Source organism: Mauremys reevesii, linkage group 7 (genome assembly GCF_016161935.1).
Source record: "Mauremys reevesii isolate NIE-2019 linkage group 7, ASM1616193v1, whole genome shotgun sequence".
NCBI classification, from domain to species: Eukaryota; Metazoa; Chordata; order Testudines; family Geoemydidae; genus Mauremys; species Mauremys reevesii.
Genome location: NC_052629.1, coordinates 121,095,744 through 121,121,972, shown reverse-complemented (window position 1 = coordinate 121,121,972; position 26,229 = coordinate 121,095,744). Strand labels below are relative to the sequence as shown.

Sequence of the window (26,229 nt, the reverse complement as noted above, 5' to 3'; positions counted from 1 at the left end):
TACATTTTATAGCACATCATAGTGGTAACTACACCACAACAAAGCATTCTTCTTCTCACCAAGGGGAAAGTATTTGATTTCTTTACTTAGCCTGTGCGTAGTCATTGTCTAATAATATGACCATTTTGCCATCCCTCTGCAAATAAGGTTGAGGCTGCTGCCTGATTGGTATATCCTCTCACTTTCTCTCAGCATTGATTTTCTTGCTCTCCTTATTTGCTTCATAAAAAGAGAGACAAGGAGCTGGTGCTCTCTCTGCTGAGAAGCTTTTTGGGAGCCTTTATTTTTAGTATGAGACAACCTTTGCTTTATTTCAGGAGAGGGAAGTTGGATTATAAATCCTTTTGTAAATGTGTATGGTGATATTTGCTCCGGTAAGTTATATAAATGTGTGTGTGTAACTGTACTGTTTTGGGGGGTGGTTGGATGATTTTGAAATCTCAAGTTATATCAGGTGTGCTTTCTTTTCATTCACATTCTGACCCCCACTGAGCTGTGTTTCTCTTGAAATTCATGTACATGAAGATATTTCCATTTTATATTTTGCTTCTCATAGTAGGGAAAACTATGTTGGAAAACTTATTCTGCACTTCATTATAATGTGGAGGGAGTGAGGTTGTAATAGGGAAGAGATTGTGATTGATCATTTTACTTTTGGCATTTCAAATCAGAGAGTCTTTAAAAAATAGTGCAGCTGTGGTTGAGGTTTTTATTTTTTTAAACCATTAGAAACTGTTTAATACTGATCGAACTGAAGCATGTGAATACCAGACTGGACTTTTATGAAGATGTAAGAAAAATATTGTTGATTAGCAAGGAGGTGTTGCTGGTTTTACAAAGGTATTAATGAAAACTGAGGTAAGGAAATAGCCAGACAGCCACCTTCTTGCAGAGTGTAAGGTCATTACACAAGTTGGTATACTGTTGCTTTCCCTGCTCCAGCTTGCTTGTGTAGAGCAATGATCACCTCATTCCTTGGCTTTCTGTCTTATTCAGATACCTCTTTGTTCACCTGTAAATAAGACATTGTCTTTTTATTTGTCTGTAAAGTGCCATGCACTTGGATGGTGCAGTATAAACAGTGATGATACCCATGTACCTAAGCAAGGCAAAAAAATGTTCACCATTATTGGATTGATGAGGTTGCATGGTAAACTTCTGAATTTGTAGCATTAAGTTATTTCATACATTGGTCCCATGACTCTTTCATATTAGAATTAGCTAAATATGAGTCATTCTTCATTTGATGCTTAGTGTCTCAGAAGTCTTAAAAAGTCCTGATAATTGTTATACAGCTACAGACTGATTGCTGTCATAAGAACATGTATGAAGAAATACATGCTTTTAATATCAAAATATTAGTTCTGGTATAAGCTCATTACTATCACGATATCAGTCATGGGTGGGATTCTGGGAATGGAAATGAAAGCACAGTTTGTTGGGATGTTAGAAAAACATAGGTGAGGTTATGTATTTCTAGTGAAAGTTTGATACTGTGTCTATTAGTCTTAGGTGAGCTCTGTCAGAAAGGAAATTCAATTAGGCAATAAATGCTTTGCAGTCTCAAAATCTGTTTTTGAAGCTATTTAAATGTTTTTCAGGATGAATTAGTTACTCATCCCTTCTTCCCCTGTATACGCAGAAATCAATATTCATTTCTTAAGGTTGCCACTGTGCCACTTGTACTCAGAGCTGTAGGGTTTGCTTATTGATTGGTGTAACATTGATTTGGAATAAAGCAGCTGTAAGGACACATTACTTTACATTTAACAAGAGAAATGATGTAGTGTGTAGGACACTGAAAAATACAAGCAAAAGCTGGGCAAATCCAATCGGATTTGATTCCTTTTGAAAATGGTCCAATAAATACCATTCTTAGTAACTTTTGAATATTTAGCCTGTTATAAATCCTGTGTACGTTAATACCTGCTGCCCATTTTCCCATAACTGTACTCGTTCTGTACAAGAAGACTCATTTCTTAAGGTTGTAGAAGATGGTGTATATCAAAATAAATAGCCAGTCACTTTTTTCAGAATCATTGTTTCTTCTGCTAGGGAAGGGTCAGTAGCACAAATCAAGCACAAGCTGCAGAAAGCCAGGTGAACCAAAAAGGCAATATTCAAAGAGGACATTTGGTGGCAATTGGGGGGGAAAAGTCTTGGTGATGTGAAACATCAGACATGGTCGGCACTTTGAATGCCCTCAGAAGCAAGGAAATCTAGAGCTTAGGATCAAATGTCTAATATCTAATCACAGGGGGGTTCTCAGCTTATCCTTTACTTTGAACATAAGGCTCATGAAACACACCCGATTGAGAGCCCTGGACTCTGAGGATCTCTGTACATCGAACAGCAGTAGTGGGGTCTGGCTACTAAGCCACCTGGCTTTCCAAGGGCAGGGGTTCAAAAGAAGTGGTCCAACGCAGTGTTTTTGAAGTCTGTGAAGCCGTGCTAAGCGAGTGTTTCTATAAGATATGTGGCATATCCTGAATAATGGAGTGGAGTCCGATAGAGGTGGTATTGGCCCGCTTTCGGACGGCTTGCACAGCTCGCTCATGGCTTGGTCAGTCACCACATTCTTTACCATCCCAAATTCATCCTTTAAAACCTGTACAGCGCTCCACGCCATCATGTACTCGTTCACACACGCTCTGGTGATCTGTAGAATTATAGAGAGCGAGATGGCGATATAGACATACATGTATAATGATGGGTGTGCATACCTCACCATATGTGTGTGTATCCATTCTTCCAGCACAGTGCCTGATTTTAATGAGATTTGTGTAGTTTTGCTAACGGCTCAGCCGCTTTGCTCTTCCCTTCCTTCAGCGCTCTTGGATACATAATATCCAGTTCTAGTGACCTGTTGCTCAGCCTTTAATTTATCTGTGTGGCCCAGCACATTTCATTCTTGCCACTGTAATCTCTGACAGTGCTTCATCTTTATCTACTGGCAAACAGTTGGGGGGCTGGGTCTGCTTCCCGCTAATCTATCCCTGCTGTGAATGCTTCTCATTTTTCAAGCTTCTGAGTGGTTTTTAGCAGCTGCCAGGAAAAATATTACTTTCTTTCCCCCAAAATTCCCCTGGGCTGAAGTGCAGATCAGGATTCAGTCCTAGATCAGGGCCAGCTTAACAGCTCAATATTTCAGTCCATCCAGGATAGAAATGTGAATTTTATGCCATTGGGATTGTAAGAGTCACACTTTCTCTCTCTTGCTGATAGGTGAAGAGGTACCATTGCATGGGGGAGGAGGGGAAGTATTTGGGCAATTTGTAGAGGCTTCTAAAGTTTAGTTAGGTTTTTCTGTTCCTCTGATCCCTGTCCAGCCGGCTGTGTGGTAACTAAAGGAGCCTGGAGAGATGCAAACAATACCAATAGCAAAACATTTAACTTTAAAATGCCTCAGATAATTGTTGCCTAGAGTATGAGGCATACGCAGCAGACAGGGCCTTATCCTGGAAACATTTAGGTAGGTGAGTGATGTGACTCTTGTGCGTTAGTCCCATTGAAATATTGGGTAAGTTATTTACGTGCTTAAGTGTTTGGAGGATTGGGCCCAGAGGCCCCAATCCTGCATGGATTCCACATGAAGGGACCCTGCACCCACATGGAGTTCTCATTACAGGATCAAGGCCTTGGTTTGGGACCTCAGGTTGGGAACTGTCTCTCACTGTGTGTTTGTTCGGCACCCAGCACAACAGAGCCCCCGATCTCTGGCTGGGCCCTCTAATTGCTTCCACAACACTAATAAGAAACATTGTGTGCAATTAAGGGTTCATGGGTCCCTGTATGGGAGTAGGAACATAATTCACTCCTGGCTCCATTACTCCTGAGTAATGAGGCTGTCACGGATGCATGCAGATAAAACGTTTATTTGGCAACACCCCATCACGTGCATTCTCACCCCGGCCATACACGACACGCACGCTATAGACAGCCTGGGGAAGACGGTGGCAAATATCTCCTGCCCCATATGTTGGTGTGAGGTGGAGTAGCATTGGCCCTGCAGGAGCTCCCCTGTGTTGTGTATATGATATATACACACACCTACCTAGACTAGTAGAACTGGTCAGTACTTGCTTATTTTTGTGCGTTGTTTTCATGTTTTGTTTCAATTTTGTTTCTAACACCCACTTGAGCTTCATTTGCAAAGGTGGACAGTGCGCATCCCATGGGGTGTAATTCAGTCCTTAAGTCCCTCCTGAACTCCTCCTGACATCAATAAGTGGGAGTGTAGGCAGAGACCGCAGGGTGCTACAAAAGTCCTCTCCCTTCCGCGTTCCCCTTTCATTGTGTTCAACTTCCCAGTTTTGCAAGAGAGCCATGGGACAAACTGCACTGTGCAAAAACAAGATGGAGGGGAGGGGTGGTTGCGGATTGTGCACATACCCTCCTCCACAGTTTGCTTTCTCTGTGGTGCGTTTTGCCGAGCTCTGTCCTTTCTCCCCAGCCTTTTGACAGTGTCGAAGGCCTGAGACATCGTTTAAGGGTTTCTGTTGGAAGCTTGGTATATTTATCAGGTGAGTTAATTTTAAAATGAACTCAACTGTCAATAACCTTCCCAAGCACTTTAGCATAAATAGCTGATGCGCTGCAATAGACTCAAGCCTTTAACATCTGGGCACCAACAACTCATTAACTGACTGATTTCATCTGAGGGAGTTGGAAGATTAGGGTAAAATGTATTTTAATTAAAAAGGAGATGATTCTTGCGTAGAGTCGGTGCGTAGGAAAGATCCTTGTTGGCATCAGCGGGAGTTTCTCCTGAGTGTTGAATGGTGCTGTCAGTATATACATTTTGTGCACAGATCCTGGGGTTCTGGCTTTTATGCACCCAGTCCAGCTAGGTGGCTTTAACCCTCTCTCTGTGCTTCCTGACCATGGGACCATCAGGCTAGCTACTCCGCATTAGATAGATAACTCAGCCCTCTGTTGTGGCATTAACAAACCAGGAACTGATGGAGGAAAAACCACGTATTTGCACATTTCACTTAATGGGTCCATTTCATAGTAATATCTTTTAGTACGTACAGTGCCTAGAACAATGGGTCCCTGATCAGGGCCTCTAGATGGTACCATAAGGCAAATAATAAGTGCTAATAAGTGTCTCACTGGCTATCATCATCTCTTCTTGAGAACCACTGTAATTAGCTCTTATCTCTTTCTGAATTTACAGCATGCTCAATTGCAGACAAGCCCACATTGATGCATTATTGGTTTTAAACAAGTTCTTTCTCTTTCCTGTATCTGGCAAGAGTTGAAGCCTATCGGGCAGCAGCAAAGAAAATGCACGACCGTTAGCAGTAAGAATAATTTGAGATTGCAAATATTTCAAAACAAAGTAAAAATTATAATAGAATTAGGGAGAATTCAGGTAAGGGTGGGAGGTTTGCCATATTTCCCATGTTCACAAGCTACAGTAGCTGCAGGATTTTTCTTCCTCCCCCGACTTTAAATATTAAACCTGAATAAAAATCTGTGGAAAGAGAAAGAGACCAAGAAGATGAGTTAGGAGAAGAGTCATGAGGATGAAGCCGTGGAGGATATAGGGGTGATGTAAGCAGGCAATATATAATCCCTCAAAAGCAGGGGATAAAAGGAACTTTTCCAATTTTTAAGAACCCCATTATTCTTAGTATCATTCTGCTTAAAAATTAGGCCAGTTTTGAGCTTTACAAGGCAATATTAAGAGTGAAAAGAATGAAGATCTCTTTGGGGAGTAGATGAAGGAGGGGCTGAGATATACAAGAGGGAAAAAGTTTTAATTTTGCAAAATTTTCTTTGCTTGAAACATATTCTCTGATTCCCAAAGCTTACAAAGAGCTATTTTTTATTTTGGAAGCCATCATTTTTTGAATGCTTTGTATAAGCCAAGCTATTTCATTTTTTTATTTATACCAGAAAATGTTGTTTTGAATTTGTGCGCCAAGACTAAGCATGAAGTAAATTCTTATAGCCGTGTTATAAATAGAGCTGACTGAATCCTTGCAGGTTCAATTCTAAACAGGTCTGGAATTGGCCATGACAGTGGGTTTTGGGCAGATTCACAGGCCCTTACATTGGAGCTTCCCATTCGAAGGGAGAGTCGTCGTCGTCTTAGCGTATGCACAACGTGCCTCAGGTGGCTCATGACCAGGATTCATCACCGAATTTGGTCCTCAGGTTGGATCATTAGCTTCCCTGGGCCGGGCCAGGTACCGACAAAGAGTGCACTGTGAACGCTGATCCATGCCCCCCGAAGGGGCCGCGATAAAAGTATACAGAATGATGAATGGTTTAAAGGAAGTAGCTCAAGACTCTTTCTCTTCACCCAAGAACAAGGGGACAGTCAATGAAATTGAAAGGTGGCAAAATCAAAACAAAACAGACAAATGTAAATTTGAAATAAGGCACAAATTTTTAACAGTGAGGGTTACTAACCATCATAACAAACTACCAAGGGAATTGGTGGATTCTTTGAATCAAGAGCAGATGCCTTCCTGGAAGATGTGCTTTAGCCAAAACTCAAGTTATTGGGCGCAATATTGGAGTAAATGAGTGAAATTCAATGGCCTGTGATGTATGTAAACTATACAACAAACTATTGTTGTATGTAAAGTAACTAAGGTTTTTAAAATGTTTAGGAGGCTTCATTTAAAATTAAATTAAAATGCAGAGCCCCCTGGACCGGTGGCCAGGACCTGGGCAGTCTGAGTGCCACTGAAAATCAGCTCACATGCCGTCTTTGGCACGTGTACCATAGGTTGCCTACCCCTGTGCTAGACACCTCTGCGTCATGACCGATGTGCAGCAGATGGAATACAGGGGTGTTCCAAGCATACTCATCCTGTGCCCTCTACCCACCACTGAAGACAGCTGTCTTGGGGCTAGTCACTCTCTCTGTGTTGGAGCAGCAGGACTCTCACCAGGACTATGCCACCTGCTCTTGGTTTTGGTCCTGTATGCTGCAGAGAGCGGGGGAATTTGATGCCCACTTTGGGCAAACTCTTGAGGAAGGTTTTAAAAGACTTGGTCCCAGATTGTCACTTTGCACGGCTCAGGTCGATGCTGGCCCTCAGGGAGTTCCCGTGGCATAGGAGGTTGTTCTGTGCTAAGCACAGTGTGGATACAGAGGAGAATCATAGAATATCAGGGTTGGAAGGGACCTCAGGAGGTCATCTAGTCCAACCCCCTGCTCAAAGCAGGACCAATTCCCAACTAAATCATCCCAGCCAGGGCTTTGTCAAGCCTGACCTTAAAAACCTCTAAGGAAGGAGATTCCACCACCTCCTTAAGTAACCCATTCCAGTGCTTCACCACTCTCTGAGTGAAAAAGTTTTTCCTAATATCCAACCTAAACCTCCCCCACTGCAACTATCATATCCCCCCTCATTCTTCTCTTCTGCAGACTAAACAATCCCAGTTCCCTCAGCCTCTCCTCGTAAGTCATGTGCTCCAGCCCCCTAATCATTTTTGTTGCCCTCCGCTGGACTCTTTCCAATTTTTCCAAATCCTTCTTGTAGTGTGGCGCTCAAAACTGGACACAGTACTCCAGATGAGGCCTCACCAATGTCGAATAGAGGGGAATGATCACATCCAAGCCTTTATAGCGTGTTAATGTTGTTGTGAGTGGCTTCACGCTCCTGTGTTGTATTAGCAGGTTTTAGTTCTGTCCTTCCCCACACCCAACACAGGGCTGTTGTGGATATTGACCCTGCAGTTCAGCTGACCCAGAGGGGCAGGACAAAGGCCATGTTCTAGACTCAGAACGGAGAGGTGCTCCTTATGTCATGGGAACGGTGGTGCAGCATGGACACCACCAGAGCGCTCTCTGTGGTATACGTGTGTTCACTAACTGATGGAGTTAATAATACCAGGCCACAAGTAGACGCACATGCCAAGCTGTCTGCTGCTGAGTTTCTATGCATGGCCTGTGCCCTGCAAAATTGTTTCTGTTTTGAGTGAGCTGGTTGTGGAGATTTTGCCAGAGGCAAAAAACAAAACAGCACTTCACTCTTTGGCCTTTCCCTCTCTCTCTCCGTCCTTCACCAGCACACACAGCCATTCTTGTCTGTGTGATAATTTACCCATTCTGTTTTAACCTGTTCACTTCCTTATTTTCAATTGGATCAGAGAGATCAGCTAAACCCAGCCTTTCTGTGACAGAGACTGTCACATGGCTTCCAGTGAGCCCCCAGAGCACCTGGGGCCAGGCTCAGCTCTCCAGAGTTAAGGGAAATGGTCATATCTCAGGCAACTTTCTGGACTCTGCCACGTTGCTGCCCATGAGCAGCCAGCCTCAGAATATTTGCAGACAGAACAAAGACGTATGCAGCTTTGCTGAGACGCTCCCAGGCCTGGTGCACTGCTGAGCTGAGGTCTCACTTGGAATCAAGCTGATCTTGAGTGAATGCAAGGTTCATGCTGGATGTTTTGCACCCCTCTAGATTTAACCTCTCTGGCTTAATAATGGGCATGGTGGCGATAATCTTACAGTGAGCGCCTTTCAAACCAACCACATGGGGAGATCCATTCATGAGGGTGGTCTGCGCAGTAGGCATGTTTTCAAGCTGTATTTCGGATTCGAGAAGAACACTTTGTTCTGAGAGGTGTTCTTCTGTAGAGAGCTAAAGGAATGTCAGGGAGTGATGAGACCCTTCTCACAAAGATCTAGGGTGCTGGAAAAGGAGTCAGTGAGTTAGACCCATTGTGTTCACTGTATGGGGGAGCACTTGGGCCTGCCGTTTGAAATCCTTAACCCTTATTTGAAAATAGAAGTCCTCAAAATAATAATGGCATCTGCTTATTTGGCTTTGTACTTGGGGTTTGCTTCAGGGTGTTTATGCATTTACAACCATATCCTTTTTCCGCACATATAACATCTGTTGACATCAATGGGATATCCATTGATGGCAGCACATTGTCCTTGAGAAGCAATGAACTTGGCTATCAGTTTGAGCAAGAAGAGTATTCTGTTACTCCCTCACTGCCCTTGGACACTTGAAATAACTTCATTGACTGTTTCCAGTCTGGTTTCAGACAGTCAGGGCAGTTTTGTGCATCTCATGTTATTCAGCCTTAGGGTGGAATTCAGCTGATCATAATCATCTGCTAGAGAACTGCTCTAATTATAGTCGTGTGGGAGTGCTTCTATAGTTAAGGTTGCATCACGACATCTGTTTAAGGTCAACCTTTATAAGTCCTCTAATAAAATCAACATTCTTAGTTGGAGTTCTTTGAAATTTGGTGTTCCTCCAGAGGGCTCAGGGTAGGGCTAGTGACCCAAATTTTGAGTCATTTGACTGAAGGGTTCTGGAAATATAACCATTTTTTAAAAAGTTTCTAGTTGTCTTCCCCTCCCTCATTGAGCTAGAGATCAAACTACTGATGAACTGTGGGACAAGTTGGTCTGAGTCTGAGTTTTACCCAAGGGAGTGCATGGCACTCACTAAATCTTTGGGGGACCCAAACTGAAAACTACATTTAATAAAATGTACCTTTTTACACTGTGTATTTGCCAATACAGAAAAATGGTGAGAGAGTTTCCATTCCCGCCATTTTATATGCTTTAAACTAAAGCTTGACTCTTAAGTGCTCTAAAATCTGAACGGTTAATCAGATTGCTTTGAAATTTGGAGTATGTCATGGAGGTGTGGGGTAGTGTTTGTGATCCAAAGACGGGTCATTTCACCCAGGGTTTTCTGCGTTAGAGTCCCCCACCCCACCAAGTTTACTTTTGCTGCCTGAGCCTGTCTACCCTAAAAGGCTGCAACCTGTGCCATTGTAGTGCGTCAATGTAGATGCCTACTGCAAGCAATGAGAAGGGTTCTCCCGTCGCTGTCGTTAATCCACCTCCCCAAGAGGGTGTAGCTAGGTTGACAGAAGAATTATTTTGGTAAACTAGTGCTGTCTCACTGGCAGGAGTTAGATCTGTATTGCTGTGTCTCTCAGGGGTGTGGATTTTTCACACCCCTGAGCATCATAGCTAGGTTGATCTAATTTTCTAGTGTAGACCAGCTGTTATACTATTAAAAGAGAGGTACAAATGACTGGATGAATCACAGACTTCTTGACTGTTGTAAACTCACCTTCCCATTAACATCTAAGGGCTGTTCTTTGCTGGAAACATCCATCAGCATAGCTACACCCAAAATCCACACCCTTTAGTGACATAGTTGTGCCAGCCTAATCCCTGGTGTAGACAGCACTAGACTGATGGAAGAATTCTTCTGTTGATCTAGCCGCCGCCTCTTGGGGAGGGGGATTAACTTTGGCAATGGGAGAACCCCTCCTGTCCCTGTAGTGAGGCTACACTCAAGTGCTGTGCTGCTGTAACACCTTATGTGTAGACATAACCTATTGGCAAATTAGTCATAAATCCCACCTGACAAGACAAAAGGTGTTTTGAACTGAGTAACTTGAGGTTGCTACAATTCATGAGTTATGGGCGGCAATTTTAGTTTCTTTGGGTGGGGGGAATATAATCAAAGTATTTTTTGGGGGGGAAACTAGTCATGTGAATGCTTCCTGGGAAGAGAGGAGTAATACGGGGTGGGGGAACATAGGGAGAGGGATGTGGGCTGTATGAGCAGTGCACAAGGCCCAGAGACCTGCTACTGGAGGCTTCAGGGTCCTGCCAGACCCATCCCAGGAAAGGAGCAGTGAAGCTAAGTCCTCGAAGTGCCCTAGAGAGACTGCGCAGGAAGCAGCCAATCTGGGGGGTTGGGGAGGCTGCAAGGGGCTAACCAATCAGAGAGCTGCAGGTTAATATAAAAGGAATCATAGAATATCAGGGTCGGAAGGGACCTCAGGAGGTATCTAGTCCAACCCCCTGCTCAAAGCAGGACCAACCCCAACTAAATCATCCCGGCCAGGGGGTTGTTAAGCCGGGCCTTAAAAAAGGGAGCTGCAGGGCAGACCAGACTCAGTACCTTGCTGAAGCCAAAGGAGTGCCGTTGGTGCTCCTGGCTGGCCAAAGGGAACTGCAGCACCATGGACAGCTCAGTGCTGGCAAGTTCCAGGGGTGTGGGCGAGAGCTCCTGGCTAGCTTCTGGGCCGAAACACAGAAGAGCCCTGCGGTAATGGTGAGGCACTGGTGAAGGCTGGGGCTGCAGGGATGTGGCCCAGGGAACCGAAAGCACGTTAGTTAAAGGGACACGGCAGCATGTACTGCTATTGTTAGGGTCCCTGGGCTGGGACCCAGAGTCGTGGGCAGGCCTGGGTATCCCCATAAGCCACTGGGGAAGTGACCTACAATTGGACAGCGATAAACCTACGGAAGGGAATCTGAAATGTTAAGAGGCCCAGCTGGAGCCAGAAGAGACCAGAGTTGGCAAAGAGTTTCTAGGGAGGAAGCCCTGGGGGCACAGCCCCTTACCGCATGGCCACCTACCAGGGCAAGGGGCACTTAAAGACGTTGTTGGACTAATACCCTGAAAGGGGTCTGTTTTGAATTACGTTCCGTACAGACTGTGAGTGACTCGGCGGGAAGGCTGAGTCCCTAGAAACTGCTAGAATGGGTCACAATAAACTGAGAGAAGTGCAGACACACCCGACCAGAAGGGGACACTCACGAGAGGTGGGTGCCACACCATTACAGACTGCGGTGAGGTGAGGAAGGTAGTTGGGATGGGTGATAGGGGAGAGATTGGGTGCTCAGATGAGAGAGGTGCAGAGTATCCCACAACCCCAATTCCCCTGCACCCCCCTGAAGTCCTTGGGGGAGTGGTAATTAGACATGTGAATGCTTCCTGGGAGGGGAGGGATAATTAGGGGGTGGCAAGATGGCAAAACACTCCATGAATGCAGGGTTAAGATTGCTTTGGTGGTATGTCATCCTCCTGTAGAATAAAACTCAAACTTCTGAAAACCAGGAAATGAAAGTTCAGATTGCACAGGCAGCCTTAACTCTGCCCTCTTTCAGCAATGTCCCAGCACACCCTGTTAATACACATCCCTTTACTCAGGCATCCCTGCAGCTATCGTAAGACTCATGAAAACATTGCCAGAGTTGGCAACTGAGCTGTCACTAGAGGGTGAGTGTCACTTGGCAAATTCTGACTGGTAACACAGTGTAAATGTCTAACCATGGCAGTCATTAACTGTAGGAACAATTGACCAAAGATCGGGGTGGATTTTCCATCACTGACCATCACTGGTTTTAAATCGAGGCTGGATGCTTTTCTATAAGTTCTAGGAATTTGGGGACGTTTTCTGGCCTGTATGATACAGGGGATCACACTAGATGGTCACAACAGTCCCTTCTCACCTTGAAATCTATGAATCTTGGCAGGTATGTCAGGGCTGTTTGGAAGCCTAATTGTTGTAATGATTGTAGAGCATTTTGAGATCCTCAGATGAAAGGGGCTGTACCCACAGTACCATTTTATTAACACAAAGCTATTTACACTGAGGTCATCTACTGCATTTTAATCTAGTTCTAGATTCCTTGACCCCATATGTGTAATTTACATACATTGTCGTAAGCTTCCTTGATAAATGGAAAAAATGTCAAATGATAAATTTCTTGATAAGTGGGGAAAAAATGGAAAAAAAGCAAACACCAAGCCACTAAGCTGTCTGACTCAGTAATGCTAACAGCTAAAAGAAAGATATTAGTGGCTTCTAATATGCACTGCCATGGTGGTCTGACAGGACAATATTGAGGTTAATTTCCTCTCACTCATCCAGAAACATCTTTGCTGAAGTATAATTTAAGGTTGCCAATAAGCAATAATTAGATCATAAATAATGCACTGTGATTGAAGGACAGTGGCCTTTCCTGGAATCATAATTTTTTAGTCCATTGGGACTCTGGGAGTGTTTTTCTTTCTTTCACCCATGCGATGTCTTATAGTCATCAGAGATTAGTAGTGTTGCATTTTCTAGTTAATGTAACACTGCCCATCATTTCTGCTCTGTATATTTGCTGGTATAAAATTTTAACAAAACTACAAGATAATGCTGGGCAAGATGAAAAGAAGCTAATGGAGAGAACAAAGAAAAACAGATAATGAAGTGATTCCAGCACCCATTAGGTTTCATTCCCTGGGGACATTATCTGGCTGGAAATGCCTACCAGACTTTCCAAAAGCGCAGCTGTATAACACTAAAGAAACCCACACCGTTGCTGTATTCCCAAAGCTTGGTAGAGTGGCTGTGCCCTCAACCCCCCATTTCTGCCACACAGATCAGATGCCCAAATTGGGAACTACCTGCATAACTCCCTATCTTCAAGTGCAGATGCCAGTTTGTGCACAAAAATGTAGGGTTTGGTGGATGGAACTGGCATGCACCTGCAGGTGCAACTGCTGCAACCATGTTTTGGAAACATGGCTCTAGATATGGGAAAAAGCTGATAGGGCATGTAGTGAGTCTAACTCCACTCTGCACTATTTAGGACTCTCCTTCCTGGAGATTAACAAGTGCCTTAGTTAGCCTATTTTTGCCATTCCCAGTAATGGAGCTTCCAGAATTGTTCTTGGTAGATGTCGTCACATTCTTAAGATAATAACAAGAAAATATTTTATTCCATTCTACATTGCCAGATAAGGTTTGTGAGCAATTGGATACCATTACTCCTCATCTTTCTCGTGGCTTCCTGACCAGTGCTTTATGCCTCTCCAGCATTTACAACTTTCAGATATTTACAAACTACTGTCACATCCAGCTGCCATGCAAGGGGTTTGGATTTATGCAAGAAAGGACATGGATATATTTGGTTTTCATTCAGCCCTTAGCATTGTGCTAGCCATCCACAATAATCATCCTTTACCCTTCTATCGTACTTTTCATTCCAAAGCACTCATGGAGTTTCACAATTCTGCCATAATGTGAGATCCCTACGAACACCCCAGAAGGAGAAAACACTATGCACTAGAAGTAACTTGGATTACATGCAGCATGGGACTGTATCTTGTTGTAAGTTGCGATCTTAAGATAAAAAGCAGTCCTGCAAATGGACAAATATTGCTACTTGGGGGTTGCACTAAAACACCACCCCAAAATAGCCCCGTTGCAGCAGGTTTGGTGGGATAGAAGGTGCAATATTTTAGACTTAGCTCTAACACAGATTTTTCTTTTGGGTCACTGGTCTAGAACTAGTGCTTGGAAAAGTTTTCAGCTTACAGAATAATTTTACTGCTCCACCAGAGCATTCCTACTCCTGGTGTGCATCAAGACCTCAGGTATTCAGCAGCTAACTGTGCAAATCGCCAACGTTTAACCCTTGCTTTCATCTTTTTTAAAAGAACAGTACACGAGGATGTGCTTGTAATGATTGCATGGGAAGAGCTGTAACTTCTACTGTGCTTCATGTCCTGGGGGAAAAAAAACTTCATTCTTTGAACACTTCAATTCCAACACATTGTGGAATATCCCAGCATAGTTACCAAATGGAATCACTGTATATATGGTAGTTATCTCATGTACTCATAAATGTATCTACAGTGGGTGTCAATAGATTTGGGTTTTTTGGAAGACTGTGTCTTGGTGTCTGGGTAGAAAGCCACTAATGCAGGAAAGGGAAGGAAATGGAGCACAGAAAATCTTGTCGCTTGTACAAGTCTTCAGGTAACCTGAGCATTTTATGTATGTTATGGAGAGGACTGAAACAGCTTATCGTTTTATACATGTTGTGTAATTTAACTAGGTTTGTTTTATGACAACTTTTAATTTCACTAAGACCAAGAAGCTGTTCTTAGGATATGTTCTAAGTGTGCCTTTATTGTCTGCATATTAACTCTTCTGTGTATACTGCCACCTTAGCATTAGCATTCAATTTTATGGCTGGCCCATCAAATACAGAATGATGAAATATATCTCATTAGCTTATATTACATTTTGAACTTAATAGGAAAAGCAGTACAGAGAGTTCTGTCTGGCCATCTGAAGGAACAATATTCTTTACCTCAAAGACTGCGTATCTAATCTTCTAGTGTACAGCTGGGTTTTATTCTATTAAAATGTAATGAGACAGGACTAGTATATCATTCTGTGGGGGAGCTAAATGGTTTTTTTAGAATAATCAATGAAAGATGATTAGGAAAGATGATTTTCTTCAAAGGAAAAGAGAAAATTCTCTCCTTGGGATTAAAGTATAGTAAAGCTAAATTATTGTAACATCTTTCCTCACTTAGACCATCCCCAACTTCAGTCCCATAATCCTTCCATTAAGAACTGAATTAAATATTTTTTTTATTTTAAAATGTGCAGTAAGGGGCAGCACATCGTTAGCTCAGAGATAGTATTGTAGTTCCATGCACTGGGGGTGCATTAAGATCACAAAATGGTCCCTCGCCTCAATGGGGATGTAATCTGCACCAGCCCTAAGACATCTGTGCTGACTTAGTGGTGCTGGCCTGTGTGTTGAGGGAGGGAGGGGTCAAGGCTTTACTATATGGGAGGGAGAGAAATAACCCTGCAGAAATTATACTATCCCCTATACTGCCACCTGCAATACAGGTAGCCTGCATGGATGAATAAGTGGGCACTTTTCTCTCCTTTTTGGGCATGAAAACATGACTCACTGTTTAGACATAAGGGGCCTTTGACAATGACCATCAGCAGGGTTTGCAGCTGGCAAGTTCTCCCAGCCTTGTGGGGTACCTAGAAGGAAGGGCCTCTGCCCTGTTGCACAGCTCCACTGCCCCCTAGAGGCCATGGCTTCTTTAGCTAGGTCCCCCAGCTAGGGAGAGGACCAAGGACATGGGTTACATGTTCACTTGAAGCTAGGGTGTGAGTCCCAGCCCATGTAGACATACTTGTGCTAGCTCGCTAAAAATAGTATAGCCACAGTAGTAGAGACAGCAACGAGCCATGGCACGAGCTAGCCACTCCGAGTATGTATCCATGGGATCCAGGCAGGCTTCTACCTGCCATGGCTAGTCTTGGCGAGCTACCGCAGCTGCACTCCTCTATTTAGTGCAAGTATGGCCATGCGAGCAGGGAATCCCACCCCTAGCTCCAAGAGTAGATGTAGCCTAGTTAGTACAGCACCAAGTTGTGTTGAATTCAGTAGGCTGGCAGGGTTTTGCTGCCCTGCTCGGATCCTTGTTGTCCACAGAGCTGCCCCCTCACAGGTGGGGAACCTTGGTTGGGCCCCAGGCAGAGAGGGAAGAACGTGCAATGGAGTCGGCTCTTGGAGCACGAAAGGAGTTGAGTTGGGGAGATGTTCCCCTAGAGTAGCGCCCACACCAAGCTAACAGATATAGGAGACAATCCAGCCCAGTATGGAACTTTTTGTAAGTTCTTGAGCATCTCCTTTGAGATTCTGAGCGCACTCACTTCCCAATGACCTGGGACTGGGATCTTATGGGAGCTGAGGACACTCAGCATTCAGGATCTGGCCCCAAATCATTATCTTGGAATTATGTACTTGAGTCTCATTTTTCCTAAGGCCACTTTAACATGCCCTGGCAGTGTAGAGGGCCTCAGCATGTGTGAATTCTAACTTGTTAGTGTGAGAATTGGAATCTGTTTAAATGTACCCTGATGAAACATGATCTTGCTTATCCCACCCTGGGTTAGTATGTGAGAACGACTTACTGAGAGTCCTAGGTCTACAGGAGACTGGGTTACTCTATAGAAAGCGCTTCTGTTCTAAAGCTATTGGCCAAGATTCTCAAAAATGACTGATTTCTCGTGCCTCCATTTCTGGATGTTTGGTTTTTTCATGCATGGGTGTCTCACTTTTGGAAAGTCTTAGCCTTTTATTTTAAACCTAACCTAACACATGTTCTAGAGTGGTTTACTATAGTGGTTTTAATGCAGTTCCCGCAATAGAATGATCATATAAATATAAGAATTGCTAGATGGGATGAGCTAACTGGACAATCTAGTCCAGTATTCTCTCTCTAACAATGGGCAGCGCCAGCATTTTCAGAGGAGGGTCCTTGTAACTCTGAAATGGGTCATTATGAAATAATGAAATAAAACAATTGTTTTAGATTTGTGAAGCCCCTGATATTGAAAATTCCCATTAATTGAGAGTTACTCAGACCAATGCTATCACCAAAACAATTTTTGTCCATAATGTTGCTGTTTGTTTAAAGATGGCATGCTAAATCCAGGCGTTTAGTCGACAGTTGCTGTAACTCTTTATTTCCCACTAGGATAAAAATTATCTCAGCAATCTATGTGGATAACGGGGAGGAAGAAAATTCTTACCAATCATCCCCTTTCCAGCACTGAACAAATGTGATCATGTTAGCTAGCTCTAATTTATCAACCAGTCAAGTTTATATAATTAGGAATCCCAAAGTCAATAATCTGATCATCTGCCCTGCTTGTGGGATAAGTGATTCCAGGAAGCGCACATCTCAGATTGGCATGGGAAAAGTGCCAGCGTTTAAAAAAAGGAACAGGCAGAGATTTAGATCAGAAGGCACTCCTTAATCTATCAACAGGGACGTTTTGGGATGTCAGTTCTGCTTTAAATGTTTCACCATATATTTGTTCAGTGCTTTTGAATCTTCACGTTACTATCTTCAGTTGAATTGTCTTTATATTTACTTTAAACAAATCATAACATAATCAAGATACACTGTGTTACTGTGTCCTCTGAAAGCCGTACGGTAGAGCTAAGTGTTTCCAATGTACAAAAGGCAACTTTTTGAGCCATATACTCTTCTGTCTTATTCTCATGTAGCTCTATTGGAAGGTGTTAGGCAGTATAAAATTTGCCAAACATTTTGCAATCTCTTTATTATAGAGAATTGGGGAAAGGAAATATTTGATCATCATGCTAGAAAGTGTGTTTGTTGTAAAACACTTTAAATCGATAAAAATCGCTAATTAAAAAGTGCAAATATTTAATATGTTGCTATTAAAAATTGCCTGTGGCCCCTTTTGCTTTTCAGTTTTAAGAAAGGGGAATCGCGTTGGAAGGTGTTTCGTTCAATTTTTGCTCCTTTAGCACAAAGTCAAAGTTTTAAAGGCCAGTCTTGTTATGGTGAAAGTGGTGCCAAAGCCGTACCAGTGTGATCAGAGCGTGTGTGTGCGGGGGGAACAGCACTTGATGGTTCTCATGACTGTTACTGTGTTGCTTGTAATCTCTGTTTTTCATTTAATTTCAAACTCTGAAGAAGTAAGTACCTCTCGGCATAGCTAGATATGGACCTCATCTAGTTCAGATTAGAGTTCTCAGGCAGTAGTCTATGACCCCCTGATGTTAGCAGAGCTCCTCATAGTAGGAATCCACAACCTGAAACATTTTGAGAGGCAGGCTGTGATCGACTGAAGCGTTGGGAAAGAAGGGTGGCCTAGGAACATGCTGTCTAATGAAGAAGGCACTGAATGAAGATGCCAGGGAGCCATTCCTCTAGTCTAGATGAAACTAAACAACCTTAAGGTCAAATATGAGAGTTTTAGCTTTCTTGGAATAGCAGGAAGGCAAGATTAGCAGATAAAGCTGGAATCTTACCTTTCCACTTGGGAGGAATTTGGGTGTATACAGAGGCCTGCTTTCCTCTTCACATTTAATGTGGGCAGGGCTCCATCACTAGATGTTGTACCTCACACAACTGATAAGACCCGTCAAAGTTAGAGCTATCACATGGACTCTTGCATAACATAAACATATGTGTGCAAAAAGCCAGTGGTTTATATAAATGTTTCATCAATTTTTAAATGGCAGTTAGCTTCATAATAGGATGTTTTAGCTGCCACGTGCTCTACATAAGCCTTTTAACTTGAGACACATCAGACATTTTTACATCTTCTAATGGCCAATGGAAAAAAAGCCCATATAATTCAGCAGACCTCAAAGAAAATTGTTTTAAAGCAGGGTAATATATTTCCCCACCCCCCTTTTTTTTTTAAACATGGGATGGCAGGATGAGTGAAGGTTGGGGAGGGGGGGGTCACGTGATAGAGAAATGCTAACTTTCTTACATACTCCTAGGACGTCAGACCTAAATTTTCAATATCTGCTCTCTCTTGCTGTGAACCAAATATTTGAAATTCTGAACTTTCAGAAAGTTTAACTGATTTGCAACTACAAATGTTTGTGTCCCTGAATCAGACTGATCGCCATCTGATATCTGTCATTACACTGGCAAATAATATTTCTGAGTATTATGTAAACCTGAGTGCAGTGGATTGCAGGAGCAAAATTAGATTGGATTGTCCTCCTGTTGAAGATATGGTCTGATCTCAGAATAGAAGAAAACTCTAAGTGCTTCCAATTGATCCAAGTAAATCAGCTGTTGAACCCTGGCATCTCCTATGCTTGGCCTAATACGACTGTGAGAAGTCAATGGTCTGTTGTGTGGCTTTTCCCCCACAGCAATTAGTAACAAATGGATCTTTAAAAGATGGAGTAAAATGACTTCTGGAAGTGTATTGTGCATTACAGACTATTCACTAGGCACCAGATATTTATTCCTTTTAAGTAGTGTCATAACACTTTCCAGGGATAACATAAGATAGTCACTACCTGGAGATTTTTACAATGAGGTTTACACAGGTGACGGCCTCAGATTGTGGAGGGAGTGAGGGGGTGACAAAACAAAGGAAAGGGGAGGCTCATAAAAGCATGTTCTAACCACCACCTTGCTGAGCGTCAAAGATGTGCTGCCTTTGCAAAGGGAAACTTAAGGCAATGACCTCCCCACCGGTGTGGCCATGGGCCAGGCCCTGTGTGGTGCAGCATTCTAGCGGCTCCTTCACACACAGCAATTGGGGAGGAGGTGGGGAGCTGCCAGAAATGGGTGGAGCCTCATCTCTGCCTCATCTCTCCCATGCATCAACCACTGGACAGAGTGGGCACAAACTGAGCAGTAAGCCACCCCCTTTGTACTCAGTGATTGCCTGGTATGTGACCCTCCAAGTCACAGTTCTTCCTGGAGCAGTACTGCTCTCCCATCGAGTCTTGCTCAGGGCTGGGCCTAAGGACACAGTCTAGTCCATAGTGGCTCAGGGCAGCTATGTGGTCGGAAGAAGATTTATTTAATTTTAAAAGGAAATATGGTGTGGATTCATGGCACAGATGGGGATATCGGTAAGTGTGGATTTATGGGTAGGAAGTAAATAGGAGCATAACGAAACATGACTTTTGCCAATAAACTTTTCAATTTCAGAGGGACCAGGTTCAATCAAATTATTTTCCAGATGGAGTTTTTATTAAATCTGGCCCATCAAGTTCCCATTGCGGGGTTTCCAGCTGCAATTTACACAAATCTACCTACAATAAAATACAGTATCCCTGCAAAATTACAGCACAGGCAAAACCTGATGCGTAAATCTTGATTTAATACATTATATACTCAACTGACAGCATAAAGCAGTGAAAGCAAAAAGGGCGCCTGGCCGAAGAAGCATTGCTTGAACAAAAAGAAAACAATGCTTACAAGTTTGCCATGAAACCCAGGGGGAAATATCCATTGTTGACAGCCTCTGTTCTTCCCCTCTGCCATGTCACATGTAGAGCTTCTCCCAAAAGGTGCTGTTTGTGTATTTCCTGCTGCGGCCACCAGACCAGCTGTGCTTTTGTTAGCTTCTATCCGTTCAGTGTTAGCTATCGATGACCCTCCCACAGCAAGAGACAAAGCAATAGGCAGTGCCAGGGCAAGCCCCAGCTTTTGCGGAACCTTCTGTACAGTCAGACGTGCAGAGCCCTTTCCAGCCGTCTTTTCACCTCTAGCCAGGAGCCCACATCCATATCCTTCCCCAGGCTTCTGAAAAAGCCCAGAAGGCTGCTGGGTGTGACAAACAGGCATGGGAACGGGCTTGTAGTGTTGTTACGCTGTGGCATTGGACCGTGGCTGGATGAGGAATTTAAAGAGGCTGCACAAATTCAGGGGTAGCCTAGACTGACTCGCCCACTGAAGAGAAGATGTCAAAACAGGAGAGGAGAGAGAGCGTGGAGGAAAAGGAAAGTTACTGCTCCCTCCTGAGTGCTAATAACTGTGGCTGTGGCAAATTCTTTATGAAGAGATGGATAGTTTCATAGGTCCCAAGGCCAGAAGGAACCACTGTGATCATCTAGTCTGACCTCCTGTAGAACACAGGCTATAGAACTTCCTCAAAACGATTTCTAGAGCAGATCCTTTAGAAAAATATCCAAGTGTGATTTTTAAAAGGGTCAGTGACCTTGGTAAAGTGTTCCAATGGTTAATTACTCTCCCTGTTAAAAACGTACACCTTATTTCCAGTCTGAATATGTCTAGCTTGAACTTCCAGCCACTGGATTGTGTTAGACCTTTTGTCTGTTAGACTGAAGAGCCCATTATTAAGTATTTGCTCCCCCTGTAGATACTTATAGGCTGTCATCAAGTCACCCCTGGATTAAAAGGGGCTCCTGGAGTTTCAGTGGCAGAGGTGTATACTGTCTTAGAAAGCTTTAGCAAAACAGAAGTACCTTCAATGTGTACATTTCTTTGAACACCGTGCCCCAAATACAGAGCAGCCCAGCTGCCAGGGAAATGGAGGAGATGCTACTGTGTATTTATAGCAGGGCTATCTCTTCCTGCATGCCTTTAGCTCCCTCTTTATTTGTTATGGCCTATTCATCTTTGTGGCCCCCTGCATATCTGCAAAATAGTGGCATTTGCAACTCCATTAATTAGGCCAGAAAGCTGCTCAGCTCCAGTATTTCCCATTCTCCTTAAATATATTGTTTTCTGACTTTGCCTTTACAAATTAAAACAGAATGATTAATACCAATTTTCATTGCAATTCTGTATGGAATTCAATTAGTTCCAAGTGCAGAATAACTCCTATTTACAAAGGAAATGTTTGAGCCTCATTTACTCTCAAGGCCTATTATTCGAGTTATGGTAGCAACATTTATAGTTTCGGGATAAATATTTAACAAGCTAACACACAGCAAATCTCAGCTTTTACCTGCTTAGGTTTTTAGCCAGCCTGACATTGAATAAATGTTGTATTACTCCTTTCTATTACTGTTGTTCATTATTCAGAACACAGTGGCAGCTGGAGGCCAGAATCAGGGCTCCATTAGACTAGGTGCTTTACAGGTAGGGTGACCAGACAGCAAGTGTGAAAAATTGGGACAGGGGGTGGGGGGTAATAGGAACCTATATAAGAAAAAGGCCCCCAAATTGGGACTGTCCCTATAAAATCGGGACATCTGGTCACCCTATTTACAGGACTTTAACAAAAAAAACCTGTTCCTTCCCCAAAACATTTATAATATTGCATCAGGAGATAAGAAGGGGGTAAGAGAACTGCAGGGGGCATGGCAAGGTAATGGCAGCGTATGCTAATGTTGTACAGTAAACAGTAGTTGTTCATCACTAGCCTATCTGCAGTCAGCTGGCAGGGTTCTGTAGGCATCATAGCAGAGGTAAATTTCTACAGACTCTGCCCATAAGGAAGTGAATTAATAATATTGTTTTAAAATTATCTTCTTATCTACGGCATTTATATGGTCCCATTAGCTTAGTGTCTGAACGTCCCATAATCTTTCTAATATATTTATCTTCACATCAGCCCTGTAAGGCAGGGTAATGCCATTATCCCCCTTTTACGGATGGGGAACTGAGACAGAGGAGCCAAGGGCCAGATTTTTAAATTCCAGCACCTGAAGATGTAGGTAGATGTTTAGTGGGATTTTCAAAAGTGCCTAGGCATGTAACTCCCACTGATTTCAAGCTTTCTGAGTAGGGCCTGTCTGTCCTTTGTGTCTTGTACCAGCAGGGCCAAGGACACTGCTGGCACTTAACAAGTACTTGATAACGCTGTGCGGAAAGGGAAGAACATAGTGTATGCTAGCACTGGGATACCTGTGAATGAGTGTTACGGGTTCCCCTCTGTGCACAGCCCGTCGAAGATAGGAGCCTGCTACAAGCCCAGCTAGGAAGCCCTGGCTCTTTAGCTCAAACTAGTGCAGCTTGTGGTTTTAGTTCTGGAGGCCCCTTGTTCAGTCCCTGTTGTGGTGGCCAAGATGGCGGCCATCACACTGGCATGAAGAGAATGTCTCATCCCCCTTCACTATTGGGACTCCATTCTAACAGTGGTCATTGCAAATTTACTGGAAGGCCACCTGCTATAGCTGGGGAGTTTTATGTTTTGATTTGGCTTTAAACTCTTTCTCTGGATTTTAATTATCATTGCCCCTTATAGATTTTCCTTTCAGCTCCCACCCATCGCTGACTGAAATCCCACTAGGATTTAAGTAGGAGTGTGTTGTATAGCTGCTGCCATGTGGGGAGTCATGCCTTATTTATTATTTCTATTGGGATAGCGCCTAAAGACTACAATCAGGGCTCCATTGTACTGTGCAAATGAACAATACAAAGTCTCCGCCCCAGAGAGCTCTCACTTTAAGAGTGGTAAGCCTTCACACTAGGTTTGTTGGGAGACTAGACCCATTATGCTGGGCTCAGGGCAAACTCATAACACGGGCCCCCATCCCACACAGATAGAACATAAGAACGGCCATGCTGGATCAGACCAATGGTCCATCTAGCCCAGTATCCTGTCTTCCAACAGCAGCCAATGCCAGGTGCCCCAGAGGGAATGAACAGAACAGGGAATCATCAAGTGATCCATCCCCTGTCGCCCATTCCCAGCTTCTGGCAGTCAGAGGCTAGGGACACCCAGAGCACAGGGTTGTGTCCCTGACCACCTTGGCTAATAGCCATTGATGGACCTGTCCTCCATGAAAACATACTCCAATTATATAAATAACAAACTCAAATGGCCACAATTTGGCCACAATTTTTTTTCTCATGGGATGGGCTTGTGGCCCTCTGGCTAGCTGCCCCCTTTGGACCGGGCCCTGATAGTGTACCCATTCCTCCCCCGCTTCTACTTGGAGCCTGCAGTTAGGCAGTCTTCTGCTTTGTTCCTCTCCACTTGCTGTTCCTCTCATGTTGAGTGCTTCCTTCCCATACAATCTCAAGTGCCCGTACAAACGCTGTGGCCTGGCTTTGTTCTGGGTCACCCCCAGCAAATCATCTTGTGCCAGCAAAAAGCTTTTTCCGTTCCAAATGCTCAGGAACAGGCCAGGTAACCTGGCAACAGCTGGCAAAAATATATATGTATATTAAGGAAACCTGAAGACAGAGGAGGATAATGCATCTCCCAGTTTGGCTGTGATTGTGCCATGAAGTGGAGTGGTTGGTGGGGTGACGTTGTACAGCTGTTATTGACTGCACTTATTAGGGTCTTGTGCCTTGGCTGGGGTTACAGTATGCTCTAGTTTTCTGTTTCCTCCGTCTTTAATGCAGCAGTTGTTCTTTCATTCTGCCTCAAATTTACTTTTCCTGTTGCTGCTCACATCTGTCCCTTCAGTGCTTCAGGACAGGCTCTTCTTTACTTGAAGTGTGTGCTATGCTTGTATTCCTCCTCCCTCACTGACCCATCATTTATTTCATTGTTAATATGAACATGACATAACCTAGACAGCCAAATTCCACTTTCATTGACACTAGTGTAGCTCTGAAGTAATTCCATTAAAATGAGTGGAATTGCTCCAGATTTATACTGGTGCGAGTCAGAGCAAAATTTGGCCCAGTGTGTGATTTTTGTTTTATAGAAGCAACAAAGAATCCTGTGGCACCTTATAGACTAACAGACGTTTTGCAGCATGAGCTTTCGTGGGTGAATACCCACTTCTTGCATCCAAAGAAGTGGGTATTCACCCACGAAAGCTCATGCTGCAAAACGTCTGTTAGTCTATAAGGTGCCACAGGATTCTTTGTTGCTTTTACAGATCCAGACTAACACGGCTACCCCTCTGATACTTGTTTTATAGAAGTTACAAAAATAGAATCAAGTGCCTGACCCATGTCCATGTCAAGTTTTGTTTTTGCAAAGCATCTTAAATGGACAATTGCAAAACCAATGCCAGCTTTGTCCTTCTGTGTTTAAAACAGAATTAGAGCAAAAAAGAAAAACAATAGCACTACCACCTCCGCTATACAATATTCACGCGTCTTTGGGAATTAAGATGAAGCTGAGCCTGGATTTGAACCACCTTTATTTTTGCCCATGCCTAGTTGGATGGTTGAATTTATTCTGTAACTTGCTTTGCTTTCCTTTGACTTTAGCATTGATTTATTGCATCTGCTCATCTGTCTAAGATTACAATAATGATTCCAAAAACTAATGAACAGTGTTAGTCTTTTATTCAAAGTCATATGTGGCCTCATTAAAATCTAATGAAGGATAATGTGATAACATATTTTGCATGTTGTGTCAATATATCTACATGAACCATGTGTCTGCCTTTGTGTCACTCCTTCGAAATCCCTATACTGGCTCCTTATAACATTTTGCAGTGATTTTACTTACATTTAAAGATTTCAAATGGTCCATTGTACTTGGTCAATCTTCATTCTTTCTCCATATGTTCCTAGTCTAAACTAAGGTCTAAATTGCCTGGTTGTCATTTTTGGCACTGAGAGCAAGAGAAGCTTATAATTATGCCTCTTAATTATGGAATTCACATCCTATTACTATTCAGAATAACCAGTCTGTTTGTATTAAAACCCAGCTCGAAGTAGTAACTGTTCTTGACCACTCTGCATTATTGATAATCTGAGGGAGTTACTTGGGCAGCGACCTCTGACTCAGTCAAGAAAACTGCTGTATAGATACATTTGTTCTTGTCAGTGACATAAAATTAAAATGTCATTTGTTTTTGACAGCTTTTTGCAATCTTTGCATTTGCAACATGCGGTGGTTATTCTGGAGGCCTGCGGCTCAGCGTGGACTGTGCAAACAAGACAGAGAGCGACCTCAGCATTGACATAGCCTTTGCCTATCCTTTCAGGTAATCCATTTTGGTTCTTGACCATTCATATTCAGGGATACAGCTCACCTGGGGCCTGATCTGAATCCCACTGTTGACAGTGGGAAGACTCTCATTGAGACTTTCAAGTTGCAGTGGGGGAGGTCCAGGCTGGATGTTAGGAAACACTTTCACTAGGAGGGTGGTGAAGCACTGGAATGGGTTACCTAGGGCGGTGGTGGAATATCCTTCCTTAGAGGTTTTTAAGGCCCGGCTTGACAAAACCCTGGCTGGGATGATTTAGTTGGTGTTGGTCCTGCTTTGAGCAGGGGGTTGAACTAGATGACCTCCTGAGGTCTTTTCCAACCCTTGTATTCTATGATTACAATGGGCTTTGGATTGGGCACCTCTTTCAGAAAGTTTTGGACAATAAGGGTAGCATTTTCAGAAGCACTTAAGTGACATAGAAGCCTAAGTCCCATTTTCAAAAGCAACTTAAGAGCCTAAGACTCACTGAAAAATCAGTGGGGCTTAAGCTCCAAAGGGCC

General features: G+C 43.4%; 1 protein-coding gene and 1 long non-coding RNA gene across 2 annotated transcripts in view; one reads left to right on the top strand and one right to left on the bottom strand.

Annotated features, from left to right (window-relative positions):
• The window catches only part of SYNPR (synaptoporin), a 173,285-nt gene that overhangs the window by 103,118 nt on the left and 43,938 nt on the right, over positions 1–26,229 (top strand). The window contains exon 3 of the mRNA XM_039546049.1: positions 25,599–25,723. Coding sequence (XP_039401983.1) covers positions 25,599–25,723 — 125 coding nt within the window. The remainder of the gene's footprint in view (positions 1–25,598; positions 25,724–26,229) is intronic.
• The window catches only part of LOC120408897, a 42,163-nt gene continuing 16,639 nt past the window's right edge, over positions 706–26,229 (bottom strand). The window contains exon 3 of the long non-coding RNA XR_005600996.1: positions 706–1,012. This is a non-coding gene — a long non-coding RNA (uncharacterized LOC120408897). The remainder of the gene's footprint in view (positions 1,013–26,229) is intronic.